Source organism: Cricetulus griseus, chromosome 4 (genome assembly GCF_003668045.3).
Source record: "Cricetulus griseus strain 17A/GY chromosome 4, alternate assembly CriGri-PICRH-1.0, whole genome shotgun sequence".
NCBI classification, from domain to species: domain Eukaryota; kingdom Metazoa; phylum Chordata; class Mammalia; order Rodentia; family Cricetidae; genus Cricetulus; species Cricetulus griseus.
Window position 1 is genome coordinate 97583586 of NC_048597.1, and position 27496 is coordinate 97611081.

At 47.2% G+C, this 27496-nt stretch overlaps 1 protein-coding gene across 1 annotated transcript in view; it reads left to right on the top strand.

Moving 5' to 3' along the window:
* Positions 1 to 27496, top strand: part of Ksr2 (kinase suppressor of ras 2) — a 334523-nt gene that overhangs the window by 233820 nt on the left and 73207 nt on the right. Inside the window, exons 6-9 of the mRNA XM_035444175.1 lie at positions 2470 to 2539; positions 5493 to 5576; positions 18324 to 18389; positions 22847 to 22973. Coding sequence (XP_035300066.1) covers positions 2470 to 2539; positions 5493 to 5576; positions 18324 to 18389; positions 22847 to 22973 — 347 coding nt within the window. The remainder of the gene's footprint in view (positions 1 to 2469; positions 2540 to 5492; positions 5577 to 18323; positions 18390 to 22846; positions 22974 to 27496) is intronic.

Sequence of the window (27496 nt, forward strand, 5' to 3'; positions counted from 1 at the left end):
ATGCTCTGAGGTGAATGCAAAGATGAAGATTCCCTTCTTATTTTTGTAGAGGAGGTAAATGTATCTAAGATGTGTGAGGACTACCTCCTTCCTCATTCATGGCAGACATTACTAATCAATCTTGTGCCTCTTGCTCTCAGTATTCTTCAACTCAGCTGTAGTCAGGCAATACTAAAGGCCTGTGAGTGGACTCTCATTCAGTATTTCCTGTTTTGTAGATGGCTCACAGGATGTTGATCTTCCTTTCCTCTCCAGTCTTTCAGAGTTAATGGGTAGTGTCTTTTCTCCCGTGTCTGATGTCAGTCTGAAAGAGGGCTTGACATGGACAAAAAACTTATATATATATTGGTTTTTCGAGACAGGGTTTCTCTCAAACTTGAACTCATAGAGATACACCTGCCTCTGTCTCCCAAGTGCTAGGATTAAAGGTGTGCACCATCACCACCCAGCTCAGAAAAATAATTTTAAAGAATACCATTGTTCTTTTTTTAAATCTCCCTCAGAAACTGGACAAAGTAAATGGGCCTTGTTAGTTAAATATTCTGTAGGCTGTGGGTCTTATGGCTCTGTCATGCCACCTCTTCTGTTTTCTTCAGCATTTGGGGCTTGGAAAACCATCAGCTCTTGCAAAACAAGGGTCTCAGCTTTGCAAGGGCGGCATAGAGCTTTCCCAAAACAGCTTTCCGATGAGTGTGACCATCACTAGATAGATGAAAGAGCCCACTGGGGTTAAATGCTCTCCCATGTGTTCTGACAGGTCCAGCTCTCCCAATGAGAGCGACACTCCATAACAATGGCTGTGAAAAATGAGGCGCACATCTGCAACCCTGAATCCCCCAGCAGGCTCCATCCATCTGGCTGAGAAGTGGGCGCTGGCGTGGGGTTGGCCACTTGCCTCTCTCCATGTCTGTCTAAGGCAGCATTAGTTCACTCAGCTGCTGTTTTATGTCTGTTTCCTGCAAGGTCTTCCAGGAGGCTGGTGAGGGGGGGCAGGCAAAGGGGGAGGGTGGGGCTTGTGCTTAAGGTCTCAGAGGACCTGGAACTTGGTCATATTTGGTCTAAAGCATGAAAAGAAATGAAAGAAAGAAAAGAAAAAGCAGGATCAGGCACTCAGTTTGAAGTCTGTGTTCTTTGTCATTCTTATTTATCCATCCATCCACCCATCCACCCACCCACCCAGCATTGTTCATCCATACGTGTAGTCAGCCACCTATCCACCTATCCCCCATCACACACCCCCTTTCATCCGTCTATGTACTTTCCTTCCCATCCATTATCCATTTATATATCCTGATTCCACCCCATTCACCCAGTCATCCTTGCACTCACCTGCTCATTCACTCATCCACTTGTTCTAGTATGAGTTGAGATTGCACACAGCTGGGTGTTCTGCCATATCTAAAGGGTTTTCCACATACATTCTGTTAGGCTTTGCTTTTGTTCGTGTGTTTGTTATATGCAGCTCAGGCTAGCCTCAAGCTCACCATCATCCTCCTGCCTCAATCCTGCCTTGGCCACCAAGTGCTGGGATTACAAACATGTACCACCATGCCGGGCTTAGAGTCTGCTTTTGAAATAAATATTTGAACAACCAAAAACAGGATGGAACGTAGCATGTTACATAAGTGATCATGTGGCCATAAGGGAGGTGTCGCAGAGAAGGGGAACATAGGAGTAGGGGGAGGTATCTGGAGTCCATTGCCTTACGACTTTGTGAGTGGGGTCACAGGCTTGGGCTCCCTCAAACCAGGATTCCCAGCCACTGTGCAGAGATAAGGTGTAGTGACCTCAAGCAAGTGACCCCCCCTTCTCTGAGCCTTTGTTTCCTCATGCGTTCAGCTGGGGGGCTGGCATGGGAGTCCCTCAGCCCACAGTTGGCATATGCTAAGAACCGTGAAGCCGAGGTCATATTCCGTTGTATTCTTTCCACCGTGCCCACCCCACTTTCTCTCTCTCTTCTATTTTTAGATTACAAAATGTAGCTTTCAATTAATTAATTGTGTATGTATGTGGGCACATGTGTGGTCACAGGCCAATTTACAGAGTCAATTCTCCCACCATGTGGGACCCATGCATCGAACTCAGGTCTTTAAACTTGGCAGCAAGACCCTTTATCCACTCACTGAGGCACCCCATCAAATCACATGTAGGGATTCCTTCTTCCTTTATTTTTTTCTTTTATTCTTTTTTTTTGAGACACAATATTACTGTGCAGCACAGGATGACCTTGAACTCATAATCCTCCTGCCTCAGCCTGACATATTTGAAGGCATCTGCTGCCTGCCCTGCCTGGGGAGACTCCTGTGAGTTGAGGCCAAGACCTAAACTGGAGCTCCACCTGGCGTGTCTCCATAGGTCAAAGCAACCAGCACCCTGCCTGAGGCCAGTGGGTGGGGTTCCTTTTTATTTCCAGGGCCCAGGCAGAGCTGGCTCAGCCCATGACCTTCCTGTCTGTTCTTCTCTCCACAGACACACTATCTGTACCTCGGTGGTCACCGCAGATCCCACGCAGAGACCTTGGCAACTCCATCAAGCATAGGTAGGTAGGAGGCTGTGCCTGTGTAGGTAGGGTGGGTGTGTGCTGAAGCCTGTAGGGGCCAGTAAGTACCCATTCCCAGCTCCCACAACACCACCCTTTTGTCTTTTGCTGGACCAAGGTATCTGCATTGTAGCCTTGCCTTTAAAAAGTTCACACAGGATAGTTAAAAGCAGAGGCCTTATGCTCACATGGACCTGAGTTCCAATCCCCCTTAGTAAAGCTTTGCAGCCATGACAAATTGCTTAACCTTTCTGGACTCCATTTTTTTTCTTAAAATGTCTTTTTTATTATCAAAAAATCACAAAAACATACAATGAGAGAAATAAAGGAAGACCCTGGGATATTACAATCAAGACCTTTCAAGACATAACATTAAACTGTACATCCATGAGACAAATCTAGAAGGCTACAGAGAACATGACATCAAACCCTAGTTAGAGAGGAAACTTCTTCTTTTTGTAGGAATAAGTTCATACATTCTCCCTACAAGTGAGATGACGTATTAAGGTCTGTGCACACACCTCACTGATAGTATAAAGTACTTCAGGCTTCCTCCACATGGGGGCTCTTCACCCAGGAAACTCAAGATGGCCAGCTAAACTCATTGCTAGAGGTTGCCCCAGAGCAGTGGGCCAGCAGGAAGCCTTCCCCAGGATCCTCCATGGCCTAGAATTTGTTCCCAACAACTTCTTGACCCTCCCGAATTCAGCTTTCTATATGTTGCCACAGTCTCCTATGGGTTGGGGGTGGGGGAGAGAAGCTGAGTCAGGCCAGGATGGTGAAACACACTGACAGATGAGGGGACTGAGGCCCTTGTGGATGAGGGAGGGGACTGAAGGCTCATTGTGCTCAGTCCCTGTGATCTGAGATACCCCCGGTGAGTTTCTGTACCCAGGGAGCCAGCTGGATGCCTTGTTTGCCTTCCCTTTAACTGGCAGAGTGCTAGTGTCAGCGCTGTGTCCCTGGGGAACTGGACAGTTAGCAGAGGGGCTGCCGACAGTCCCCAGAGGTCTGTCATCAGCTGAGGTGAAAAACTCCAGGCACCTACACAAACACAGCCTCAGCCTGGGGCAGGGCTGCATTCTCCCCATGACAGCTCATCACCAGTTCTTAAAGAAAAAATATCACAACTGGGATTGGGCAGACCTTGGTGGAAGCTGTGGAAAATAGTGACAGACAGGTCAGTCAGTGACCAGAGGCTGAAGAGGACTCAAGATGAGGGCCTTTTAAAATGTTTACTGGCTCAGCTCCACCCCTGGGTTGGCCACAGCCCCTCATTCAACCCTGGGTTCAGCACCACCTCTGTATCAGACACATCTCTGTGCCCGGTCGGTCACCCCTGCAGTTCGGTTACACTTGTGGGTCAGCCACACCAATACACTCTTGCCTTAGCCTCACCTGGCTGGGTCCACACCTGGGCTTTCATGGGAAGCTGGTAGTGCCCCAGCTTCAGATACTGATGTCTAGGGGAGTCAAGCAAGCTGACCATTTTGGGCCCCAGAGCTGGTTTCCTAGTGAGGGGAAGACCCCCTAATGGGTATTACTCTTCAGCCTCAACCACCCTGCATCCATCCATTGCCCCCACCCCCAGATGTCAGGAAGGAGAGACTCCCATCCTTGTAAAGAAATTAACACCCTTCCCTGTGTTGTCAGGTGTAGTGGTACACACTCCCAGCACACAGGAGGATAAAGCAGAGTCAAGAGATCAAGGATAGCCTGGGCATCATAATCCTGTCTTCCCACACACACACACACACACACCACCAGCAACAGCAGATCTCACTCTCTGTCATTGGAATTATCACAGCAAGAGCCAGGCAACAGAGAATACCCACCCAGGGGACAGGCCAAAGCTGAAGAGGAGAGAAAACTGCCAGCCGACCCTCACACCTGCCCCTCCCCCATTCCTGTGTTGCTGCCCGATGGGTCTTTTGCCATTCCTTCCCCCTAGGTGCCCCAGCTTGCAGAATAGACCCAATAAGCCCTGCTAAGACCCAAAGGGGCTTAACTAAGCCCAAGTCCAAAGCTGGAGAGGGAGCATCGACAAGCCAGCATCTCCATTGTGAATATTGCTATTTGCTTAGCTGTGGCAGATCCAGGCTGCTGCTGGCTCGCTGTGTTTGAAGGGCTGACCCAGATCCCACAAGAGGGGATGGCAGAGGGAAGCAGCCTTTCTCCTCAAAGTTCTCTATCTCTGAGTTATGTAACTACATCCAAGTTTCCCCTTTGACACTCGGAGGAGGCAGTGGAGATTAGATACAACTACTGCCCACGGTGGCACAAATTGAAAATTAAAATTAACTGTGACCTGGGAACCTTCAGTACTTGTGCTGGATCCAGCCCCATCTCCATCTCCTATCTCAAGGCAGGAAGCACGGCACGGTACAGGAGGGCTGATCTGCAAGTTAATCTAATGCCTTCCAGTCAGCATTGGTGACCGTGAGGTGTGGGGACTTCCACGCTGTATTTGCAGCAGGTGGCAGTGACGGAGGGAAGATGAACTGATGGTGTCTGAAAAGGCTTTCATTTGTCAGGGGGAATCTTTCCTCTGCTACTGAATTTGGAGGTCCAGTGCTCTCTTATAGAATTGAATTTGCCATTTGTAGACCTCCTCCAGTGTTTGTTGAGTGAATAAATGACCATAATGAACACTCAAGGTAATAACTGTCATCGCCCAATTTATTGAGCATTGCCTGTGTCAGATGCTATGACACCTTCAACATGCCTGACCCAATAACCTCTGAGGTCACTGTCAAGATTCTCCCAATTTACATGCAAGAAAACTGAAGCTTCATGGTTTAAGCAACTTGATTGAACCTAATTATTACCTTTTTTGGAATAAGCAGGGCTGGAATCCAGGGTTTATAGGCTTCCTGTTCTAGGGGTACATCCTGCTGGAGATGGGCCTATGGCCACTGCCTTACCTTGGACATTTCCTGTTTCTTTCTTACAGGTTTTCCACCAAGTACTGGATGTCTCAGACGTGCACTGTCTGTGGGAAAGGGATGCTTTTTGGCCTCAAGTGTAAAAACTGCAAGTGAGTGATTTCTCTTTAAGGGACTTTATTTTTCCCCAGCAGCTAGTGTTAGGCTGGACTTTGGCACAATCCAGGGAAGTATGAGTTCTTGACCCTGGGGAGAGACATGTGCTTTGTGTTTCAGAAAGAGTCCCAGGTGAAGCTGTGTGTTTGGGTAGGGTATCAAGGAGAACAGTTCTGAGTAAAGCTAGAGCTGAGATGGGACCATAAGAAGGTTAACATAACACCATGTGCTGGGGCCAATGGGGTCTCTCATTTTCAGAGCCTCTATTGTGGTTGTGAATGTGAAGTGTTTCACACAATCTCATGTGATTGGCTCTTTGTCCCCAGCTGATGTTTTGTATCTTTTTGAACATGGCGGAGGGGGGGGGGAGTCTGGCTGGCATTGGATTATAGGAATAGGAGTTAACTGTTGCAGACCAGCTCCCCTTCTGCTTCCTCACTGCTGCTGCAAAGGGACTTCATGCTCCTACCACCAGGCTTTCCCACCACAGTGGCCTGTGTCCCCTGATTTATAGTTGCTCCATGTATTCTTCCACAGAAACAGTAACTTAATACAGCTCAAAGGTTAGTCGTCAGCAAACTTTTCTTCTAGTTGCCCTGTAGTAAATACTTTAAGCTCCATGGTCCTCAGGGGCCTTGGTGTTTCCCTTGCAGCCACTCAAAACTGACTTGTGTATTTTGAAAGTAGCCACAGACAATTCAAAAATAGTTATGGCCATGGATTTGGTCTAATAAAACTTTATTTATAAAGACAGTTGACAGCATGGCTCCAGCCCTGTGGTTCCCTGATACCTTTGATAATTTGCAAAGCTTTTTCTCCTCTGTTCTTTCTTGTCATGCACTGTCTCTGACAGTGTGTTATGGTTTCCCTAGTCTATGTCTGTAAAAGTTGTGTCTCAACTTGGGAAAGTCACAGCTAAGAAGTAGGAGCGAGGACTTGAACTCCCTCAACTCCTGCTCCATTTCTTTCTATGGCATTATGTTGGATGCTAATTCTGGTTGGAAGGTGGGACCTCCACACCTTACCCCTTCCTTATACACATTCTCTGTCATGTCTGACAAAAGGCTTGGAAGGAGGTAAGAGAAAACATGGGCTCTTTACCCATTAAACCAGGTTCAAATCCTGTCTCTGTCACTTAGTAGCTGTGTGACCATGGACATGTCACCTCACATTTCTGTCCTTACGTGTCTCTCTGTATATATCTTCACACTTGTGTTAACTACCTACTCAGGTCCAGCAATTACAAAACAGACACATTTGACTGTATGGAAAAGATAGGGGTGGACATGTATCTGATTGATAGGAGACATTCAGTAAGTCTCTCTCTCTCTCTCTCTCTCTCTCTCTCTCTCTCTCTCTCTCTCTCTCTCTTTCTGGGCCTGCTCAGGCATCTTGCAAAATGCCTGTCTGGTGGCCTTACCTGAGCAAGTCTGCCACACTGAACTCCCTGCTAGTCTGGGCTGTGGGAGTATTAATTATTTCCAGCCCCTGGGGGATCCTTTAGCTCCATGGTCTAAGGGCGATTGGGACAGTAATTGGTGTATATTAGCATTCTGAGCTGCTGTCCTCTGTAGTTCCCAGCTCTCTGGTGACCCCTCAGCTTTCTGAGTCTAAGTTGCACAAGGGCAGGTGCTTAGGTCTGTCTCAGAGGCTGCCTGATCTTCCCAGTACACCTGCTGCCTTGGAGACTCATCTTGACTGTATCAAGTCATGCTGTGTTCTGTAGGGGAAATGGCTCTCACATCCTCACACCTGCTGTGTGGAGGCTTTGAAGTCAAGTAATTAGGTGACAGGGACGCAGCCAGGAGTCAGTGAGGCTGAACACTGCTCAAGCCTTTTCAATTTTCGGCCCTAGAGGTGGGACCCAGAGGTGGCCATCCCTCCTGCCTTCTGTTCTAGGAGTAATGAGCGGAGCCTGAGGCCCTGCCAAGGGCTGGGGACAGGCCACACATGGAGCTGAGGCTCTGGAAGCCACAAACACTAAGTTTGGGTCCCGTTTCTGTCTGAAGTCTTAAAAGGCCTGTAATCTTAGGCTTTTTCCCCTCTGAAGAGCGGACATGATATTGGCATCCATCCCTGGACTGCTAGGAAGAGTCACTGAAACGCCCTCACCTCACCCTGTTATCCAGAAACATCTCTCCCACCACCTCTCATTCCACCTTATGCTAAGTATCTCCAGGCAATATGGAAGGGCAAGGTCAGAATTCAGATCAACTCTGGTTGGATGGTATCCATGACTTCACTAATGTGCTCAGCCCTTCAACCGTTGTAGTTGCTGCTGTAGCTGCTATGATGTCTGGGTGTGTTTTTGTCCCAACCACATACCTCTGTCAGCTACAATAAAACAGGAGCCAGCTCTGTGATATATTTGTTCACTCACACACTGAGGTTAACAATTGAAACCTACATTTATCCTATGGATAAAGACCCTCGAGGAGCTTTAGTTAAATGGGAGCTGGGACGAAATTTATTTGCATGTGTTTGCAAGGACTGACAAAAATGTGGGCACATTGAATGGGTTCGTAGGAGAGTAGGTGAGGGGTATGAACACGTAATATGCAAACGCTATGGCCAAAGAGTCAAGAGAAGACTCATAGTGGAGGAATGAGTCTGAGTGGAGACAAAGGACAGGAATAAACAGCAGTGATGAATGACCTCTCAGAGAGGTGAGCCCAGGAATGAGGAGGTCGGAGGTGACTTCTTAAAGAAGTGGGCAAGGCCATTTCACTAGTCATTCAGCTGATATTTACCAGTTGGATATTTAATATTACAGGTGAAGAAGACATTATCCGTAGTGGTGCATTCTGATTTTGGAATATCTGCATAATGGCAACATTTGCATATGTGACGAGATATCTTGGAGATGAGACCCAAGTTTAAACCCCAAACCCAAACTCCATTTGTGCAGTGTTTTTGGTGAACTCATTTTGGATTTCAAATTTTTGAACTAAGGATGTTTAATTTTAAAATATTAATGCTGTGTACCAAAGGGTTTTCCAGGCACCAGAAGCAACAACAGGAGAGGAAATGGACAAAGTCCCTAGACTGGTGGAATTTATCTGTGGGTGGAGTGGGAGACAGTTAGATGGTGAGTGGAGTCACTTTGGCTGAAAAGATGGTGTAAGATTGGACGATGCAGGCTACTATAAAGAGCAGAGGAGATATGGTACCCTGCATGGAGACTTGTCATCCCAGTAGTCAGGGGGCAAAAGTGGGAGGGGCAGCCTGGGCTGTACAGTGAGACCCTGTTAAAGAAAGAGTCAAAGAAAGAGGGAGAGAGCAAGAGAGAAGAGAGGAAGGAAGGCAGAAAGGAAGGAAGGGAAGGAAGAAAGAGAGAAGGAAGAAAGAGGGAAGGAAAGGAGGGAGGGAAGAAGAGAGGGAGGGAGAAAAAATGGAAGGATGGAAGGAAGAAAAGGAAGGAAGGAAGGAAGGAAGGAAGGAAGGAAGGAAGGAAATAAGGAAGGAAGGAAGGAAGGAAGGAAGGAAGGAAGGGGTAGGGAGGGAATAGGAAGATCATGGTAATAGACTACAGTTTTTAATCAAGGGCTCTGGAAATTTCAAGCTCTCCTCTAACCAGGGTCTTGTGCATCATCATCTGTTCAGAAGTACATACGGTAAGTGTGTATGTAAGACATATGGAGCGGACACATGATCAGAAGCCTAGGCTGCAGGGCAGACATGTTTATGACTCCTGATGCCACTGCCAACTTGTCATGTGATCACTTCTGTGCCCCCATGTCTTTCTTTTTATCAGGGGTTCACAACACCTACCTCAACAGATAGCTACAGCTGACTGTAGGCTCAATGGGATCTAGAATCTTTAGGATTCACACCTCTGGGTGTGTCTGTGAGGGAGTTTCTAGATTGGATCAATTGAGGTGGAAAGGTCCACTCTATTTGTGGGACACATGACCCCATGGCCTGGGGTCCCGGATGGAATAAAAAGGAGAGAGTGATCTGAACAACAGCGTCCATCTCTCTGCTTCCTGACTGTGAGTGCCACGTGACCATTTGCCTCACGCTCCTGCTACCATGTCTTCCCAGGCATGATGGACTGTACCCTTGAAATGTGAGCCACAGTAAACCCTTCTCTCTTTAAGTTGCTGTGTAGGGCATTTTGTCCCAGTGGCAGAAGTCACTACTAAAACTGTTAAACAGAAAAGGATAAACAAGGTAATTGCCCACCAGAGTTCTGGTTCCTCCCGTACCTGACCCATTATGAGTGCTAATTAATGAAAACTAACACCATTACTGGCTTGACAAATGAACATTGGGATATCCCTCCACCCAGGAAGCCAGAAAACTTCTCCCTCAGGCCCAGCCCCTCTCCCCCTCCACAGCTCTCCTGTTAAGTGCCCACTTCCTCCGGAATTATCATCAGCTGTCTTGTTGGGAGTCTGAATAGATTAATGAGCTAATGGGAAATTAAGGCTCCGAAAGCAATTTTCAGTTATCTAAATCGAGGCGTTCTCATTTAATCGGTTCAGGAGTGTGGAAGGGGGCTCTGCATGCAGAGTGGTCGGGTGTCAGCACTCTCCCCACATTGTTTCACGAGTGTGGATGCAGCTGCCACGGCTTGCTCGCACGGGAATGCTGATGGGTTTCCTGGCTTTTGGTTTGGTGTTGTCTGTGTCCCTCATCACCTTCCATGGGGGTCTGAAGCTCTGAGGTCTCATTTACTGGAAACGTCTCTAGCCTCTCCTCCATGCCTGCTCCCCTTTTAAAAGCCACTGTGTAGCTCAGACCAGTAAAGAACTCAGCTATGTAGCCCGGGATGGCCTCAAGCTTATGATCATCCTCCTGCCTCAGGCTCCCCACTGCTAGAATTACAGATGTGAACCACCACACCTGGCTCCATCCAATTTCTTATAGGCTGACAGTAATTTACAAGAGTGTTTTAAATGGCTTTTGTGGTAGAAAAAGAGAATTGAAGCTGAGGTGCAATTTTTTTTCCATCTGAACTACTCTAGTGTATTAAAATAGGAACATCTGGGGTTGGAGAGATGACTCAGTGGTTCAGAGTGCTTGTTGCTCCTTCAGAGGACTTGAGTTCAAGTCTCAACACCCAAATCAGACTACTCACAACTCCCTATAAGTCCAGCTTCAGGAGATATGATGCCCTCTTGTGGCCTCTGAGGGACCTGCACTCATGTATACACACACACACACACACACACACACACACACACACACACAGAGAGAGAGAGAGAGAGAGAGAGAGAGAGAGAGAGAGAGAGAGAGAGAGAGAGAGAGAGAGAACGCCATGCAGACACACAAGCTGTGTTTATAAGGGAGACATTATCCTAAGCCACTAGGAGAGACATAACATTTAAACAAACCCTGCTTGTTCTAACTGCCTCAACCTCTCTTCCACACCATGCTTTAACTCAAGTTAGGTCACCCAGCTCTCAATTGTGTGTTGAGTCTGTGTGATACCCCCATTCCTATGAGTGACAACAGAAAAAGTCTGCACATGTGGCCAGATGGGGGAGGCATCATTGCCCTAGGTTTAGAGAAACACGTTTGCATAATAAATCACCTACTTCCAACTGAAGGCCTTGCGGCCCACACTATCCAGTTTCAGCATGTCAGCTGCCAATCACTTGGACCCATTACCAAACCCTCACTCTCTGGGATAAGTGATGAGCTTCCCACCTTAAGGTTTTAGGATGAATTGTGGGATTTTTTCAACCCCATAATTGCAGCATGATTATAGCTGCTACTGCCTATGTAGTCTGGGACTTTCCCTGCTTAAGCTGAGGTCCCAAATGCTTGAACAAACTCCTTGGTCAGCCCTAAATTAGACACCTTGTCACAAAGGCAGGTTGGTACTAGCTAAGGCATTAACATGTTCCAGTTGAGGCCATTGCAGGCTTCCATAGGTGTGAACCCCCTGATCAGTTCTCTAGTAAGGGAAGCAGCAGCTTCATGGGACACTTGCCTTGAGTATGGCAAGTGTCTTGCCTTTCCTGGGACCTCTGAATGCCCGCCCTCTCTGAATCCCTGGCTGCCTGTGACTGCTCAGGCTGACGCTGCATCCTTTCCACGTTGGGACTCATTCATTTGCACTTAGATGAGTCTCCTGGCCCTTTTCCAGTTTTGCTGTGTTACAGGATCCATTCACTGCACTTTCAGTCTCCCCCTTGCCCCGTGTAGTTTCTGTACCTGTGCTCTTGCATCTTGGTTTACAAAATGGCTATAGCCACAGGTGATGGGAAAATGCAAAGTGAAGGCAGCCGGGCTGATGCAGGAGCCAACTGATCCACACTTACCAAACTGGAGACCCATGGGCGTAGCTTCTGCAGCTGCTGTGGAGTTCCTGGAGGCCTGGGAGGCTGCCCGGCAGGCAGGATGTTGGCAGGATATAATTATGAGCATGCGTTTTGGAGTTCACCCGCTTGAAGCCCGAACTCGCTTTTCCACGAATAGAAACACTTCACTTCTTGCAGAAAAACCATCCTGGGAATTAATCATCTCTTATGTGTAATAGTTTTTATTATTATAGGGAAAATTTGAATCCAATTATAGTTACATGTAAGATAGAGATTCGCATAATTATAGAATCTGAGGTGGGAACTCAGTAAGGTCATGGTCATAACAATGGTGATGATGGTAGTGTCGACGGTGAGATGGTGTTGATGGTGGCGATGGTAATAGTGAAGATGATGGTGGTGATCATGCGTACGGTGATTGTGATGATGGTGATGATTATGGTAATAGTGTGATAATGATGGTGATGATGATGTTTATGGTGATGGTGAGGATGATGATGGTGATGGTGTGGACGATGGTGACAGTGGTGATGATGGTGATGATGGTGGTGGTGATGGTGGTGATGGTGGTGATGATGGTGTTGATGATGGCAATGGTGAGGATGATGATGGTGATGATGGTGATGATGGGGATGATGATGATGATGGTGACAGTGGGGATGATGGTGGTGGTGGTGATGGTTATGGCAATAGTGGTGATGATGATGGTGGTGGTGAGGATGATGATGATATTGATGATGATGATGATTATAGTGATGGTGAGGACGATATTAGGCACGGAAGCCCCATCACATTGTAAGCATTTTGCTGAACACTTTAGCAATGGGGTTCCAATTCATCCATGTAACAAACTTGGAAGGCAGGCAGGGACTACTATCACCCCCATGTTATGAAGAAACTCAGGCCTCAGAAGTCTCACGTGGTGGGCATATCTGTCACTCAGATACCCTTAATTCAATGTAATCATTTTGTGGGGTCTGAGGTCTGGCCACACAGTGAGATGACAGCAGCAGCTGCTGCCCCCTGCTCTGCTTCTCTTTGAACTATGCAGAGCAAGGTGTGTGGATCTGAACTCAGCCCTAACTCTGGATCAAACCTTTCCCCTCTGCCTCTCTGGCCTGCCAAACTCTCTCCTTGAGAGGCTAATGGCTCTTTCTATGCCTGCCTGGGCTATACAATGAGTTGCAAGCCAGCCCTGACAACTTAGAGAGACCCTGCGTTAACCAATAAGTAAAAGATAAAAGTTAGTAGAGAGCTGGGTGCACAGCTCAACAGGGCAGGGCTAGTAGACACAGAGAGAATGTGGGGGAAGCTGCAGCTGCCTTCAGTGGAAGGAGCCTCAGTCCCTTGCTGTCTCTCACCATCTTCCCACATTGTGCCCATTTCCCACAGCCCAGGTCACTACTTTGAGTGTCCAGGGGATTCTTGCAAAGCCACCAAACCAAATCACTAGCCATTTCCCAGTGGGCAAATGGCCCTGAATGCCCCAGCCCAAGCCTATCAGTCTCATTTTGGCTCCTGGGAACTCTCGTTTGGGCCACTGTTTCTAGAAAGGCCTTGGTAGGCTCTTGACACAGGAGTCTGGCCATTCTCTCCCTGACTGCTCAACAGCCCAGAAGGAACCAGCTTGTTATCCTGAGACTCCCTGAAGGAAGATTCCACATAAACGATGGTGGGATGGCGCGGGGGGGGGGGTGGAGGGGGTGGAGGTGGGGAGCATGGCTCTGTGACTCAGACCAGAGGACCCAGGGACAGCATAATGACACCTTAGATCTCTTATCTCCATGAGAGAATGGGGGAGGGGAAAGGTAGACTTATGAACCTTTAGAGGTGTGCATTCTCTCCCCTCCCCCAGCCCCAGAAAGAGTAGAATCTCACAACCCAAAGAAAGGCAAGCACAGGCATCACCCACTTCCAGAGACGATGCATGAGGGAGGAGTGGCAGGTGGGTCATGGAAGCCGTGAGAAAGGTCTGGTCTAGGATCAGGCCTGAACCCAGGTTCCCTCACTCTGCTCTATGTGGGAAGTTCAAGGGGAAGCAGAAAGTCTACTATGTGGCCAGCCCTTGCCCTCACAAACTAGCTAGTTAAGTATCTGGTCTTGAATCAGGGAAACCTGTTTTTTTAACAACTGATGTATTCTTTGTGAGGTTCTGTGCCAGACATTTACTCCCGAGGCCTCAGTTTTCTTGTCTGTAACATGGGGATAGTGCTAGAAGACCCTTTAAATAATGGAGTCAGAAACCCTGCTGCAATCATTGGATACATGGATCAGAATGTCACAGCATGAGTCGTTGATATACATGATTAGCATACATGAAAAATAGATGTGTTTATATAATAATAGTGCAGGTTAGGGACAACTGACTTTGATAATCGGGAATCTTCATAAAGAGCACAGTTTGACTCAGGAAGGATAGAGAAGTTGAAAGGTACGGATGACTGGCAGATTCATAAACCATGGCCCTCAAAGCAGCAAGAGCTGACACTTAGGGATGTGACGACTTAATTTAATTGCCAAGTTGACGATTCAGAATCCTCCTGGAAACACCTCTGGATGTGTTTGTTCTCTGTGGATGTTTCCAGAAAGGCTTAACTGCGGTGGGAAGACCCACTCTGAATGTGAACAGCGCCATCCCAGGGGCTGGGGTTCCAGACTGAAGACAAAGGGGACAGCAAGCTGAATCCCAGCATTCATCTCTCTCTGCTTCCTGACAGTGGGTGCCACATGACAGCCTTCTCAGGTTCCTACCTCTATGTCTTCCCCACTGGGATGGAGTGTGCCCTCAGAACTGAGCCAACGTAAACTCCCTCTACTTAACTCACCCTTATCAGGTATTTTGCCCCTCAAGGTGAAGGGTGACTAACTCAGGGATGGATCACAGTGCATGAGGTGATGTTCTGGGTGCCATACTTGGTCCCCTCAGTTTCATCAATGACTCTAAGCAGTGGCAATGATGGGTGCCCCCGTTTTACAGAGTGAGAGACCGAGACTCAACCAGGGTCGGAGAGCCAGTGAGGAGCAAAGGCCTGAGCTTAGCTCTTATGTGCTGTGTCTCCTGACTTTCCATCCTGGGAGACAAAAATGTAGGCCAAAATGCTCTTCTTGGAGACATACCTAGGATACCACTGGTTCCCACTGATCTTCTCAAGTTAATACAATTTTCACTACTTTGACTTGGCCCTTTCTTTGCTGAGACCCTCAGACTCTCCAACCTCAGGGGAGGGTCTGTGTTCTAGTGTTGGATCAAACCCTGGTGACCCCACAGGTTTTAATGAGCTAAGCTGGAAATAGTGTGCACCGGGTACTAGGGACCTACAGCAAACAAGCAGATGAAGTCCTGAACTTGAGGGGTGAGATAGCTCACATGGGAAGAAGTAAACGATGCAGGCATGGGACAGCGTCATAAAAATAAGACAGGAATGACATGCAGAGTGACAGGGACGCCCCGCTCATGTAGGCGCCACAAGGGGCAACGCAAGAGTTGATCTCTGTGAGCTCCGATTGAGCCAAACCGGAGACCCATGGGCACAGCTTCTGCAGCTGCTGTGGAGTTCCTGGAGGCCCGGGAGGCTGCCCGGCAGGCAGGATGTTGGCAGGATATAATTATGAGCATGCGTTTTGGAGTTCACCCGTTTCAAGCCCAAACTCGCTTTTCCACGAATAGAAACACTTCACTTCTTGCAAAAGCCATCCTGGGAATTAATCGTCCCTCGTGTACGTCTTTTCACGACTATATGTAAATTGTTGGGTCTGATTATCCTGATACGTGAGGGGTGGTCACAGTTATCCCAGAAGCTGAAGTGGGAATTGGATATGGTGATGATATGATGGTAGGGGTGGTGGATGATTATGGAGATGGCAGGGATCATAGATGCTGGTTGGCGTGATGGTGGTGGTGATGATGATGGAGATGGTGGCAATGGTGATGATGGTGATTGTGGTGATTGTGATGATGGTGATAGTTATGATGCTGGTTATATCGCATACCAAAAGTCACCACACTGCAGGTATTTTGTGTAACCCTTTACAAGCATGGTATCATTTAACCCTTACAAAGTAGTGGAACTCAGAATGTGTCCCAGGCTGACGTCAAATTTGCAAAGATTCCAGCCTTCAGAGTGCTGAGCTTACAGGTGTACACCAACACGCCTGACCTTATCACTGCCTTCTTGGCTAAAGTGTATTGTGCTCTTTTGTCAATGGAAGGGGTGAAAAGATTTATGTGGACTCACAGTGTCTGGGTTTCATTCATCGGGGCAAGAAGACATGATGAGAGCACACAGAGTGGCATGTTCATGTAACAAGAAGCAGGCAGTAGAAAAACAGTCTGGACCTGGGCCGGGCGGGCATGACCTTCCAAGCCCATCCCTTAGTGGCCACCCACCCTTAAAGGCTCCACAGCCTTCAAACTAGTACCTCCAGCTGGGGGCCAAATGTTCAAAACATGAGCCTCTGGGGGACACATGAGATTCTAACCATAGCGTTAAGTTTATTTAAAGAAAAAAACTCTTCTTTACTGTGAATGGAAAAACAATACCCTTTGCCTTTTATATAAGATGACCCAAAAAACGTAAATCAGATGGAAGAAGACAGTGAAGAGATTCCTGTTTTAATGTCTGTTGTCCATCTGCATCTGTGACTGGGTGAGCGTTTGAAGACACTCTCCACCCCATGTATGGTCAGATGGAAAAGAAGAGCTTGGCTTCTCAATTGTTTGAGCTACCCAAGTTCCTCCTAGCCTGTCCTCTGTGCTCTGGGGCCCCAGGTCTAAAGTCTTCATATCAGAGATGAATGCAGCACCTTTCTCAGAGCTGGGAAAGATGGTGAAAAAAAAAAGGAAAAACCGGTACTACAAAGTAGATCTGTGGTACCCCTGCGTCATACACATCCAGGTCACTTGAGGGCCTGTTCTAGCCTAGCTCCAGGGATACCACCTCTGCAGAGAATCTCAGGGAAGTTTCCAGAACACACTGATGTTCCTGGGTGAAACCTGTGCTCTGACCCGTGCCTAGGTGTTTTAACCTTATGTAGAGACAGACATTCAGAGCTTTGGAGAGAAGAAACATACTCTAACCTCTGTGTGGTTGGTAGGATGTTCTATTCAGTTCTAAGATGCTGGGAGCCCGAGGCAGTCACCTAACAAAGATGTTAACTGTTGGAAGCTTGGCTGGGGTGCACAAAATGTTGGGGGACTCCAGAGAGGATCTGTATGAAGTTTATGTAGTATCTTGTGTGTGGGGGGTGTCCATCTTTCTGCATTAAGTGTAATCACTGCAGTAACTTGGGGGAGGGGCAGTATTATCCTTGGGCAGTCAGGCAATGTGGTGGGAAAGCAAGACTGACTCTTGGGGTTTGTCTGGAAGAAATTCAACACTCTTAAGAACCTGCTAATGACCTCATCCTATAGGTAAGCCTTTGTTTGACGTCTCCCAAGAGCTTCAGGCTTTAGGATAGATGAGAGACTACCTATGGGACAGTGGCTTAGGGGTTTGTTCAGGGCATGTCAGTTCATTCTCAACTTCCCCACATAGAAAATGGGGATAACAATAAGAGCTATTGCTTACATTTCTAAGATTCAAATGAAATAGTGTATGGAAAATGTTTACTAGAGAGGCTGGTGAGTGACCCTTTGAGTAGTTGGTAATGATGATTAAGATTGGAGTGCTGTTTTTGATGATGATGATGATGATGATGATGATGAATATAGACCACTATCCTAAACACATTTCAGTGCACAAAGTTAACCCAGATATTGTTTAAAACAATTACTACTTACTCTTGAGCCACCCAGGATGGAACTGGAAGAGTCACATTGGAAGCCTCTCTCCAGAGTTAACCATCTGGGTTGTCAAGGATCAGCTTTTCCGTTTGCTACCTCCACTTAGCGTACATATTGCTACCCACAGTGTCTGGAGTTGTTCAGACAGCTGGGGCTCTTATTTTTCCATCTATTTATTCCTTCACTCACCCACCCACCCATTCATTCATTCATTCATTCATTCATCCATCTTCCATTTATCCTTCTATCCCTGCCTCCACCATCTGTCTGTCCACCAGTTTATACATCCATTTGTCCACTCTATATGCATATTCATCTACTCCTTCTATTATTTTACCATCCATCCATCTGTCCATCCACCTATCCTTCTATCATCTACTCATCCATATTTATATCCATCCTGTCTATCCATCAGTCATCCACCCATTAGCTCATGCATCAGTCCTTCCGTCCACCAACCATTCATCCACTTACCAGTTCATCCCTCTGTCTGCCTGTATTTATATCTATGTTTATGTTTATAGTTATGTCTATCCACTCATCCATTCAGCTCATGCGTCCATTCCATCCACCTACTCATTCTATTTACTTATTAATCCATCCATCCACCAAGCTATCCATCTACCTATCCATCTGTCCATAAAGCCATTCAGTTAACCCATCCAACTTTCTTTTTCTCTGTCTTCCAGGTTAAAGTGCCACAACAAATGCACCAAAGAAGCCCCACCCTGTCATCTCCTGATTATCCATCGAGGAGGTAAGTATTTAACACTTGTTACCCTGTGGTGGGCTCAAGAACTCTTGCATCCAACACAGCTCTCCCACCCAGCATGATTCCAGATATCTCACAATCCCTAGATCCTTGCCCACCCAATTTCTTTCTTCCTAATACCTTCTTCCTTCCTGCTGTGTTCTTTACCCATTTTGCACTCCTGTTACCCTGTTTCTTGCTTTCCCACTTGTCTTTCTGGTGTTTTAGTGCCTACTGGCTCCTGACCCTCTCTGTCTCTCATCCTAATTTTCACTCCCTTCTTCCTTTCCACTTCATTGCTTTTTCTTCACACTCAAAAGACTGCTGGCTGGGGCTTTTCCATTGTGTGATCCAGGCTCACACAGTTGGTCTTGCAGAAGTGGCCTTGGGGAGGAGTCAGGTATAGTAGGCTTTCTTTTGGGTCACCAACCAGCTCCAAAATCATGACATGGAGACTTATTGTTAGTTATGAATACTCAGCCTTAGCTTAGGCTTGATTCTCGTCAGCTCTTTTAACTTAAGTTCACCTGTTTCTCTTCATCTATGTTTTGCCTCAGGACTTTTTACCCTTCATTCTGTATATCCTGTTCCATGTCTGGCTGGCAGGTGGCTGCCTGAATGGCCCCAGGGCATCTTCCTTTCTTTTTCCCCAAATTCTCTTTGCCCCTCATTCTCTTCCTCTCTCCCCACTCCTAGATTCATCCTCTTACTCTCTGCCTGCCAGCCCCACCTATCCTTCTACTGCCTAGCTATTGGCCTCTCAGCTTTTTATTAAATCATTCTCGTCCCTTAGGCAGGCAAAGCAACACATCTTTTCCTTGTTACAGTAATATTCTGCAACATAAACAAATGTAACACATCTTTACACAGTTAAAATAGTGTTCCACAATAGTCTGGCTGAGAGTAGAATTATTTTAGGCCATCTTGTCCCAAGTTTTGGAGTCCTGGGAATATCTGGGCTAATTTGACCAAGCTGGCAACCAGGCCCATTCAGCTGGGAGGAAAAATGTTGCACTGTCTGCCAGGGACTGTGTAGGAGACAACAACTCTTCGTAAAGTCTCATAGCCCAGCTTGCAAAATAATTTCCTAATTTCTTGTCCTGGGAGTATTCATTACTCCCAGCCCCTCATGATCCACCCCCAGGGCAATCTCTTAAGTCTGTGCTGTGGGATAAGTAGCTATTAGGCACATCTGACTATTTAACTTGAGATTAATCAGAGTGAACTAAAAACAAAAGTCCTATTACCCAGTCTCACCAGTTCTACTTCAGGGCTCAGGAGCCACATGTGGCTGTTGGATTAGATGGTGACAAAGAAATATGGCAATTGCATCACTGCTGAGACCTCTCCTGATGATGCTGTTCCATGTTGTGGGATCAAAGCCTGCCCCTAAGATTCTGGTCCTTGTACATGGCCAGATGTTACAGCTCACAGAGCTCAGGCCATGAGCTTCCAGCTGCCCTCCCTCTTTCTATGGGGACAGATAATTAATAAGCATCTGTGTTGTGTGTTTTTTTTTTCAACCTCAAATTTATGGTCCTATCCTGTACCTGGCTCCCTCATTCTCCTTGTCATGTAGGTTCTCCCAGACTAAACCACCATGATGTAGACTTTCTTGCCAAGCCCTTGAAATAAAAGTCAGATATTTTTCTTTGTTTGGGAATTTCTCTGAAGGCTCCTGATGTGCTGCCCTCTCCCCCACCCTCTCATCCTGTCTGTGGCAGCCATCTATGCTCTCTCTCTCTCTCTCTCTCTCTCTCTCTCTCTCTCTCTCTCTGCAATGTTTTTTGTTCATTCTTTGAGAATCTCATACAATGTCTTTTGAACATATTCACCTCCATTGACTCCTTCCATCACCACCCTCTCCACCTTCCCACCCCTCCCTGCCCAACTTGGAGATTTTGTTTTTCTTCTCTCCCCATTGAGTGCAGCTAGTCTTGGCATTGGAGCCGGCCCTGATGTGAGGTCTATCTACCAGGGGTCCCATCACTAAAGAAATGAACTTCTCCCTGGGTTTTCAAGGGAAGCCTGTACTTCCCTTTCAGACCTGATCATGCTGTTCTTTTCAATGCTTACTCAAGGCCGGATCATGGCTCCCCTCTTTGCAGGCCCACCCTCTCCAGGAAAGCTTGCCCTACAGGGTAACTCCTTTCTTAAGGCAATGCAACTGCACTCCACTTTCTGTCTAACAAAAGGGTGGCCCATGCACGTGTTAAAGGACACTTTCTGGCCCTGCCCCAGAAATGCCCAATCAGAACCTGCCCTTTGGAACTGGATCTGGTTGGGGTTCCTGTGCACTTCAAAGCTGGGAAGCATTGTTCATGAATAAGAGCTATACAAACTCACACACTGATGGGGGCCAAGCAAACATCCTGAATGAGAGAAGCTTGGCCAATGGGAAAGTCCAGGCAGGTACTGTCCAGAGAAGGTGGACCTGCAGCAAATAGGCAGGCAGATGTGTGTCACTTGCGATTGTGACGTTTCAAATAGAAGCCCATATAGTTCCATGTGCCTTGGATTTTCTGCAGAGTGTTAGAGACTTGCTGGCCAGCTGCCAGCCAGTGCCCCCATCTCTAGGTATGGTGGAGCCTCAGACCTGCCAGAGATCATAGAGACTTGTTAAGCCAAGGCTAAACCTTTCCTCTTCATCCTTCCAAATCTCCCCATGGCATTGCTGAGCTTAGACTTGGCTTTGGAGTTTCCACCCGGTTTAAGAATGAACCACCAAGAAGCTTCAGGCAAGAAGTGGGTTTTTCACCTGAAGCAGGCCCATAGCTGTCACAGGCAGCTGGTTTATGATGTTTTGCCTACCTTGGGTCTCCATTAAGAGAGCAGGGTAGTAATAGCATTTTGCTCTCTTCTCTCTTGCCTTTTGCACCCCCACTGCCTTACCCCTTGCGTGGCTATTTTGAAACCTGAGTTCACACAGCTCCTGAGCCCCTGTCTGAGGTCAGCAACACTGTGGAATTTGCCTCCCACCAAATCCTACCCTATAGATAGTGGGTGCTCTGGAGGCTAACTCCCCCAGGAAGGTGAGACCCAGACTGCAGGAAGTGGGCCTCCCTCTGAGTCTGGTATTTGGAGAAGGTCTCCCTCCTCCCATCCACCTACAAGGCCAAACTCCCTGGGCTCTAGGAGGGCTTGTGCCTTACAAGTAAATCAAAGAGAACTTTCCTGAAGAAGTCCATTGACTTCTTGTGTTTCCCCCACCTCCCTGTTGGTGGGAAGTTGAAAATAGAGTCTGTTTCCATGGTAATGGCAGCTCAGGCTAAGCAGAAAAATTAAATCCCTGGGTCAATGCAAAGCTTGAATTCCCTCCCCCCCAAAAAAACCCCACAACTAACAAGGACAGGTGGTAGGCAGGCAATTCTGAACTTGAGTGGCTCACTGCCATCGCACACTGTGTTCCCCATGAGTGACAGATATAAGGAGAGACAGGCTCTTGAGATTGGAGTTCTCCTTCCCCACCAGGAAGCAGTCATTTAGCATCACTTGCTGTGTACCCAGCTTTGGCTCTGGGTGTAATTCCCAGGGGAAAGGCTGAAGGAGCTGAGCCATTATTGCAGGGATCTGTAGTTATTTGGGACACATGTGGTCCAATGTGTGACAGTTTTCTTAGTCCTGATAAACTCCACACATAACAAAAGATAACCTAACAAATGGTCAGAAGTGCAGGGACGGTGTCCATCATGGCTTGTATACTAATCGTAGGTCTTGTTGGGACTAGGGATCGCTTGTATTGCAAGTGAAAGTTAAGACTGAAGTGGAAGTAACTGTGAACAAAAACAAAAGACGGCTGCCCCCTGTTTCTACTGTTAAAAACCACGTGTAAGGGAATAGATAACCAAAAAGAGATGTCTGAAAAATCATGTGGAGGTGCTGGGATGAAGGCTCAGTCGGTAAATTATTCCCTGCCATGCAAGTATAAGGACCCGAGTTTAGATCCCCAGAAGTCATTTCAAAATGTCAGGATGGGGTCTGTCAGACAGGCTGATTCCTAAAGCTCATTGGCCGGCCAGCCTAGTCCAAACTATGAGCTTCAGGCTGAGTGACAGACCCCATCTCAAAAAATAAAGATAGGGTGAGGTCAAGGATGGACCTGCTGTCAACCTCAGGCCACCCCAGCTGCACAAGCACATGACACATCTACAATGACAAGTACATATGTTAGCACACTTGGCACGAGTACACACACACATACACATACACACACAGACACACACACACACACACACACACACACACACACACACACACACTGTAGATAATACAAAGAGCACAAACACCACAGAGGTCACCCAGAACATTTGTCATGGTGATGCATGGCTATCATGGTGATGCATGGCTATCATTTCTGGTGTCACCAGTAGGTTTCAAAGTGGGATGTGAGCTGGGCTCTCCCAACATGACAAAAGCCAACGTGATGCTTAGACTGTCTCTCTTCACTGTTTTTACCCCTACGGACCCAGCAAGGTTAGTGCGAACGGAGTCGGTCCCCTGTGACATCAACAACCCTGTCCGGAAGCCAGCACGATACTCAGATCTGCACATAAGCCAGACGCTCCCCAAAACCAACAAAATCAACAAGGTAAGGTGTGGCTTTTATGGGGCTAGTAGTGGGGGGCAGACAGTAGTGGCAGGTGGAGTGTGGGAAGGAGGAGAGAATCAAGCTGGGGCATAGCACTCACAGTCATGGACACTCCTGCTTCTGGGTGGTTTGTGTGCGGTAAAGCTTTCAGGGACAAGGCGAAGCATCCTGTGGCCAGTTGAAAAGCTACTCAGGGCAGAATGCATCTAGTTTAGAAATAGGCCCTTAGGAATGAGAATGGATGGATGTGGGGAAGACAGAGCACTGGGATGGGAGGAGGCAACGAGAAGGAGTTTCTGTGGTACTTCAGACCCTGACTGCTCTGCCTGGGATGGCTCCCTATCTGCCAGAGCAGCTGTGCACATGGCGGCAGGCATTCTGAACATCTGTTGAACTAAAAGATAGTGATCTTCTGGTGGGGACTTGGATGGATGGGTAGATGTCACTGGAGGCTCTGAGCAACAGCTGGATGAGTTTCTGCTCTTTGGTGGATGGCCAACTGGTGTGATCACTCTGTGTTAGCTTTAGTCTGCTGATGGACTGGGTTGAAAATGTCCCAGGGGCAATTCTAACCCCACGGTATAAGACAAGTTCTCATTTGCCAAGAGGTGGTTTCTCAGGCCCCATAAAGCCTACGTGTAGTATGCTGAAGGTGGATAAGCGTGGTGTCAACTCACAGATAGGGGATGGAACAGATCTGTATGCAAATGCCAGATGAACATCTTGGTGACTGTTGACGCTCTTCCTGGCAACGTGTGGCCTTGCTTCCCTGCATTGGCTGTGAGAAGAACCCCTTCCCCATCTACCCTCCCCCTAATAGCCAGAGTGGGTCTCAATGAATGTTATTCAAAGACTGTCATTCTGCCTAAAACCCACCTGCTGGATTTCTGTTGGTTTCTGGAAGTAAATCTAATGTGTATTTATTTATGTACGTCTTTTCCTGTGTGTGTGTGTGTGTGTGTGTGTGTGTGTGTGTGTGTGTGTGTGTGTGTGCATGGTTTTGCATATTGTGGGCACTTGTGTGAGGGTGCATGTACACTTATGTGATAAGTATATCACATGGAGGTCTGAGGTTGATGTCAGGAACTTCCTTGATGGCTCTGGTAACTTATTCATTGAAGAGTAATGCAGAGCTTGAGGATGGGACTACTATTGCTAGCCAGTTTGCTCTAGAGATTCCCATGTCTGTCCTTTGAGGCTGAGATTACAGGCAGGCTCCACTGCTAACCCAGCACTTATGTGGGTTCTGGGGATCCCAACTCTGGTCCTCTTGCTTGTACATCAAGTGTTTTAAACAAATGTATCTTTTTTTGAGACCAGGGCATACTGTATAGCTCAGGCCAGTCATGAACTTGACATCCTCCTGCCTCAGCCTCTTGAGTGCTGGAGTTGCAGGTGTGTGCCCTCACCTCCATCCAGCTGGTCACGTCACATTGTTTAGAGCTGTGTCATTTGGTCCTGCCCTCTGTGTCTGACCTCCCATGGTTCCCTCCAAAGCCCTGTCTACTTCCACTTTCCCAGCGGCTAGTGACCATCATTTTTTTTTTATTGCAGTCACTTTCTAGCTCCTTGTCACATCATCCTAGCATTTGAAAGAGCCTGTGTTCTGGGGTCAGGGCAAACTGGCAGCTGGCCTTATTGGCTGTGAAACTGTAAGCAAGTAATTTAATCTCTCTGGCCTAAAGTTTCCCTCTATATAAAATGGACATTTTCTATTTGTTTACTGCTATACAACAAACCATCCCCCAATTAGCAGTGTATAATATCCACACGTTTATTATGCTTATAGTCTTCAGGTTAGGGGCCAAGAATTTTATCAGAGCACCATGGGGGTGTGATTTTGCCTTTGTCTAAGACTATCCAGAGACTTTATTAGGAAAACCCCTATAACTGGTGGCTAGTAGCATCTAGAATAGGCCAAGTTCAGCCCACTACTTGCTTTCGTGTGACTCAAGCCACACTCAAACTGTCCATTGCTACTTTTATGCTGGGGAGGGGTGGGGGGCAGAGGGGTAGCAAAGTTGATGAAGTCACAAGAAAGAAAGCTCATGTGGCTGAAAAGCCTGGAATATTAACCATCAAGTGTTTCACTCTCATGTCTGGTGCTTGGGTTGGGAAGAGTCAAAGTCAGTGCCTGGCAGAGAAGTCAGCCAGAATGGCTGCCTGTAGCCTCGCCTTCCCCCAATATAGCCACTTCATGCATCTGTGCTTCTTACAGATGGCTCATGGGACCTCGGCAGTGTTGTTCCCACAGTTCTTTACTAAGGAGGCAACTGCATGCGGGGCTTAAGCTAGGCAAGGTAGCTGCCAGTTGTCATTGGGAGGGGCTTTGGTTCCTGCTCTATGATGCTCACAGTGACTGCTAAGAACACCAGCTTTGGACAGATGTCCCTGAGGGAGCACGAAAGCATCAGCATTTGAAAATGCTGTGTGCTTCCTGGTGCATAGCAGATACCCAGGGAATCGTAACAAGCGTTGTCTTTGATCTTGGGGCTTCATGAAAAATGTCAAATCCGGGGCCATTTACTTGGGTTGTTTCTGGAAGTCTCAGGGCTGGTCTCAGTGGATGGGGACTTGGCTAGTGTGTGTAAGGCTCTGGCTTTCATCTGTGGCACTGTATAGAGGAGGGATGGAAAGAGGAAAGGAAGGAAGGAAAGAGGAAAGGAAGAATGGTACTATTTTCTTCCAGAAGTGACTGTGCATATCATAGAACCCATCTTTTCTTCTGTGACATCATTGGGGCCAGGAGCTCAAAGCCACTCTGAGACCTTTCTGTCTGGCTTAACCAGCGCTGGAGCCTCTTGATGTCAGATGAGACAAAAACACAGGTCAGATGGATGAGCCACAGTGACATTGTTCTGCTTGTCTGCCAGCAGGGACACTCAGGAAGGGACAGAAATTGGCCTCTACACAGACAGCAGCTTTGCCACGGAGGTGGACAGGCTCTCTTATCAGGCTGGGTTATTTTTTGCCTTGTTCTTGTCTCACTGGCTTCATGAAGATTCTTGTCATCAGTCAATGATGTGGTTTGGAGACAGATTTCTCAGCCAATTTGCTCTGAAGAGTTCCTGTTCCTGTTCTCATATTTGTCTGTCCTCCTCTCTGATCCAATCCAGCCAGGTTCATAGAAACCCTGCCTCCTCACCTGGCAGGTTGGCAGAAGGTAGACTTTGGAGTCAGAAAGCTGGGGTTTGTAGCACAGCTCCTTAACTTGCTGTGTTCCTGTGTTACTGTGTTTGGGCCTGTTCAAAGTGCCGTAGTTTTCCCCCTCTGTAAAATGGGCAAGGTGATAGGAGGGGTGGTTGGAAGGATTGATCCAATACCAAGTGTTCAGGGATGAAGGAGTGGGAGGAAGGGGAGGAGGAATGAGTGTAGGAGAAGGGAGGAGGAGGAAGAGGAAACAGTAATGGAATGAACAGAGGAGGAAAGGGAGAAGGAAAAGATAGAGGAAGAAGGAGAAGAAAGATGAGGGGGAGGGGGAATGGGAATGAGAAAGGAACAGATGATGAGAAATAGCAAAAGAAGACAGAAGAGGAAGTGAGGGAAGAAGGAGGAGGGAAATGGAGGAGATGTGAAGGATGGGAGAGATAAAGAAAGACAGGATAAGGAGAGAAGCAAAATCAATAGTGTCTGCCAGTTCCATCAGGGACCAGCCTCCAGCCCTAGTCCCCTACATGAGGACACCCAAACAGCCATCTGCAGTGGCAGCAGAGACCATAGCTCTTCCTGCTGTGAGCATGGGGTTGGAAGATCCTGCATGCTGGGTTGTTGCAGTTGCAAGGAACAGAGTCCTACCTACCCAGCTCAACAAAGTGAGCTGCTGTAAGGATAGCCAAGAAGGCAACAGCAGGTCATCTCAGGGAGCTGGATTTTCTGAAAGTAGACCTGGAGCATGGCCTCAAGTCAGGTGGGTTCCCTGACCCCAGTGACACCGGACTTTGGTTTTAAAGTTTTATTTTTTAATTATGTGGAGGTGGATATGTGCACATTTAGGGCAGGTACCTGAGGAAGCCAGAAGAGGGTGCCAGATTTCCTGGAGCTTCAGCTGTTGTGAGTCTTATGATGTGGATGCTGGGATCTGAACTTGGGTCCCCTGGAAGAGCAGTATGCATGCTTTACCACATCTCTCTAGCCCTAGACAGTGTCATTCTAAAGATAATATGGAAAGGCAAAGCAGCTAGAATAGCCAAAGATATATATATATATATATATATATATATATATATATATATATATATATCAAACTGAAAATGGAATAAATTCTACCCAATTTCAAAACTTAATAAATGGCTTCAGAAATCAAAACCAAAAGTAATATCCAGATGGCAGGCGGGTTCAGGAGAGGATGCTCACTATGAACCAACATGACACACCATTATCACATGCTTGTCACAGTAAGAAATGATGACATAGCAATCGCTGGTTAGGACACAGAGAAAGTTGCTCACTGTGGAATATGGCTATAAAACAGTGCAGCCACTCTAGAGAACCACAGATGTCTCCACAAACCTCTTTATAAATAT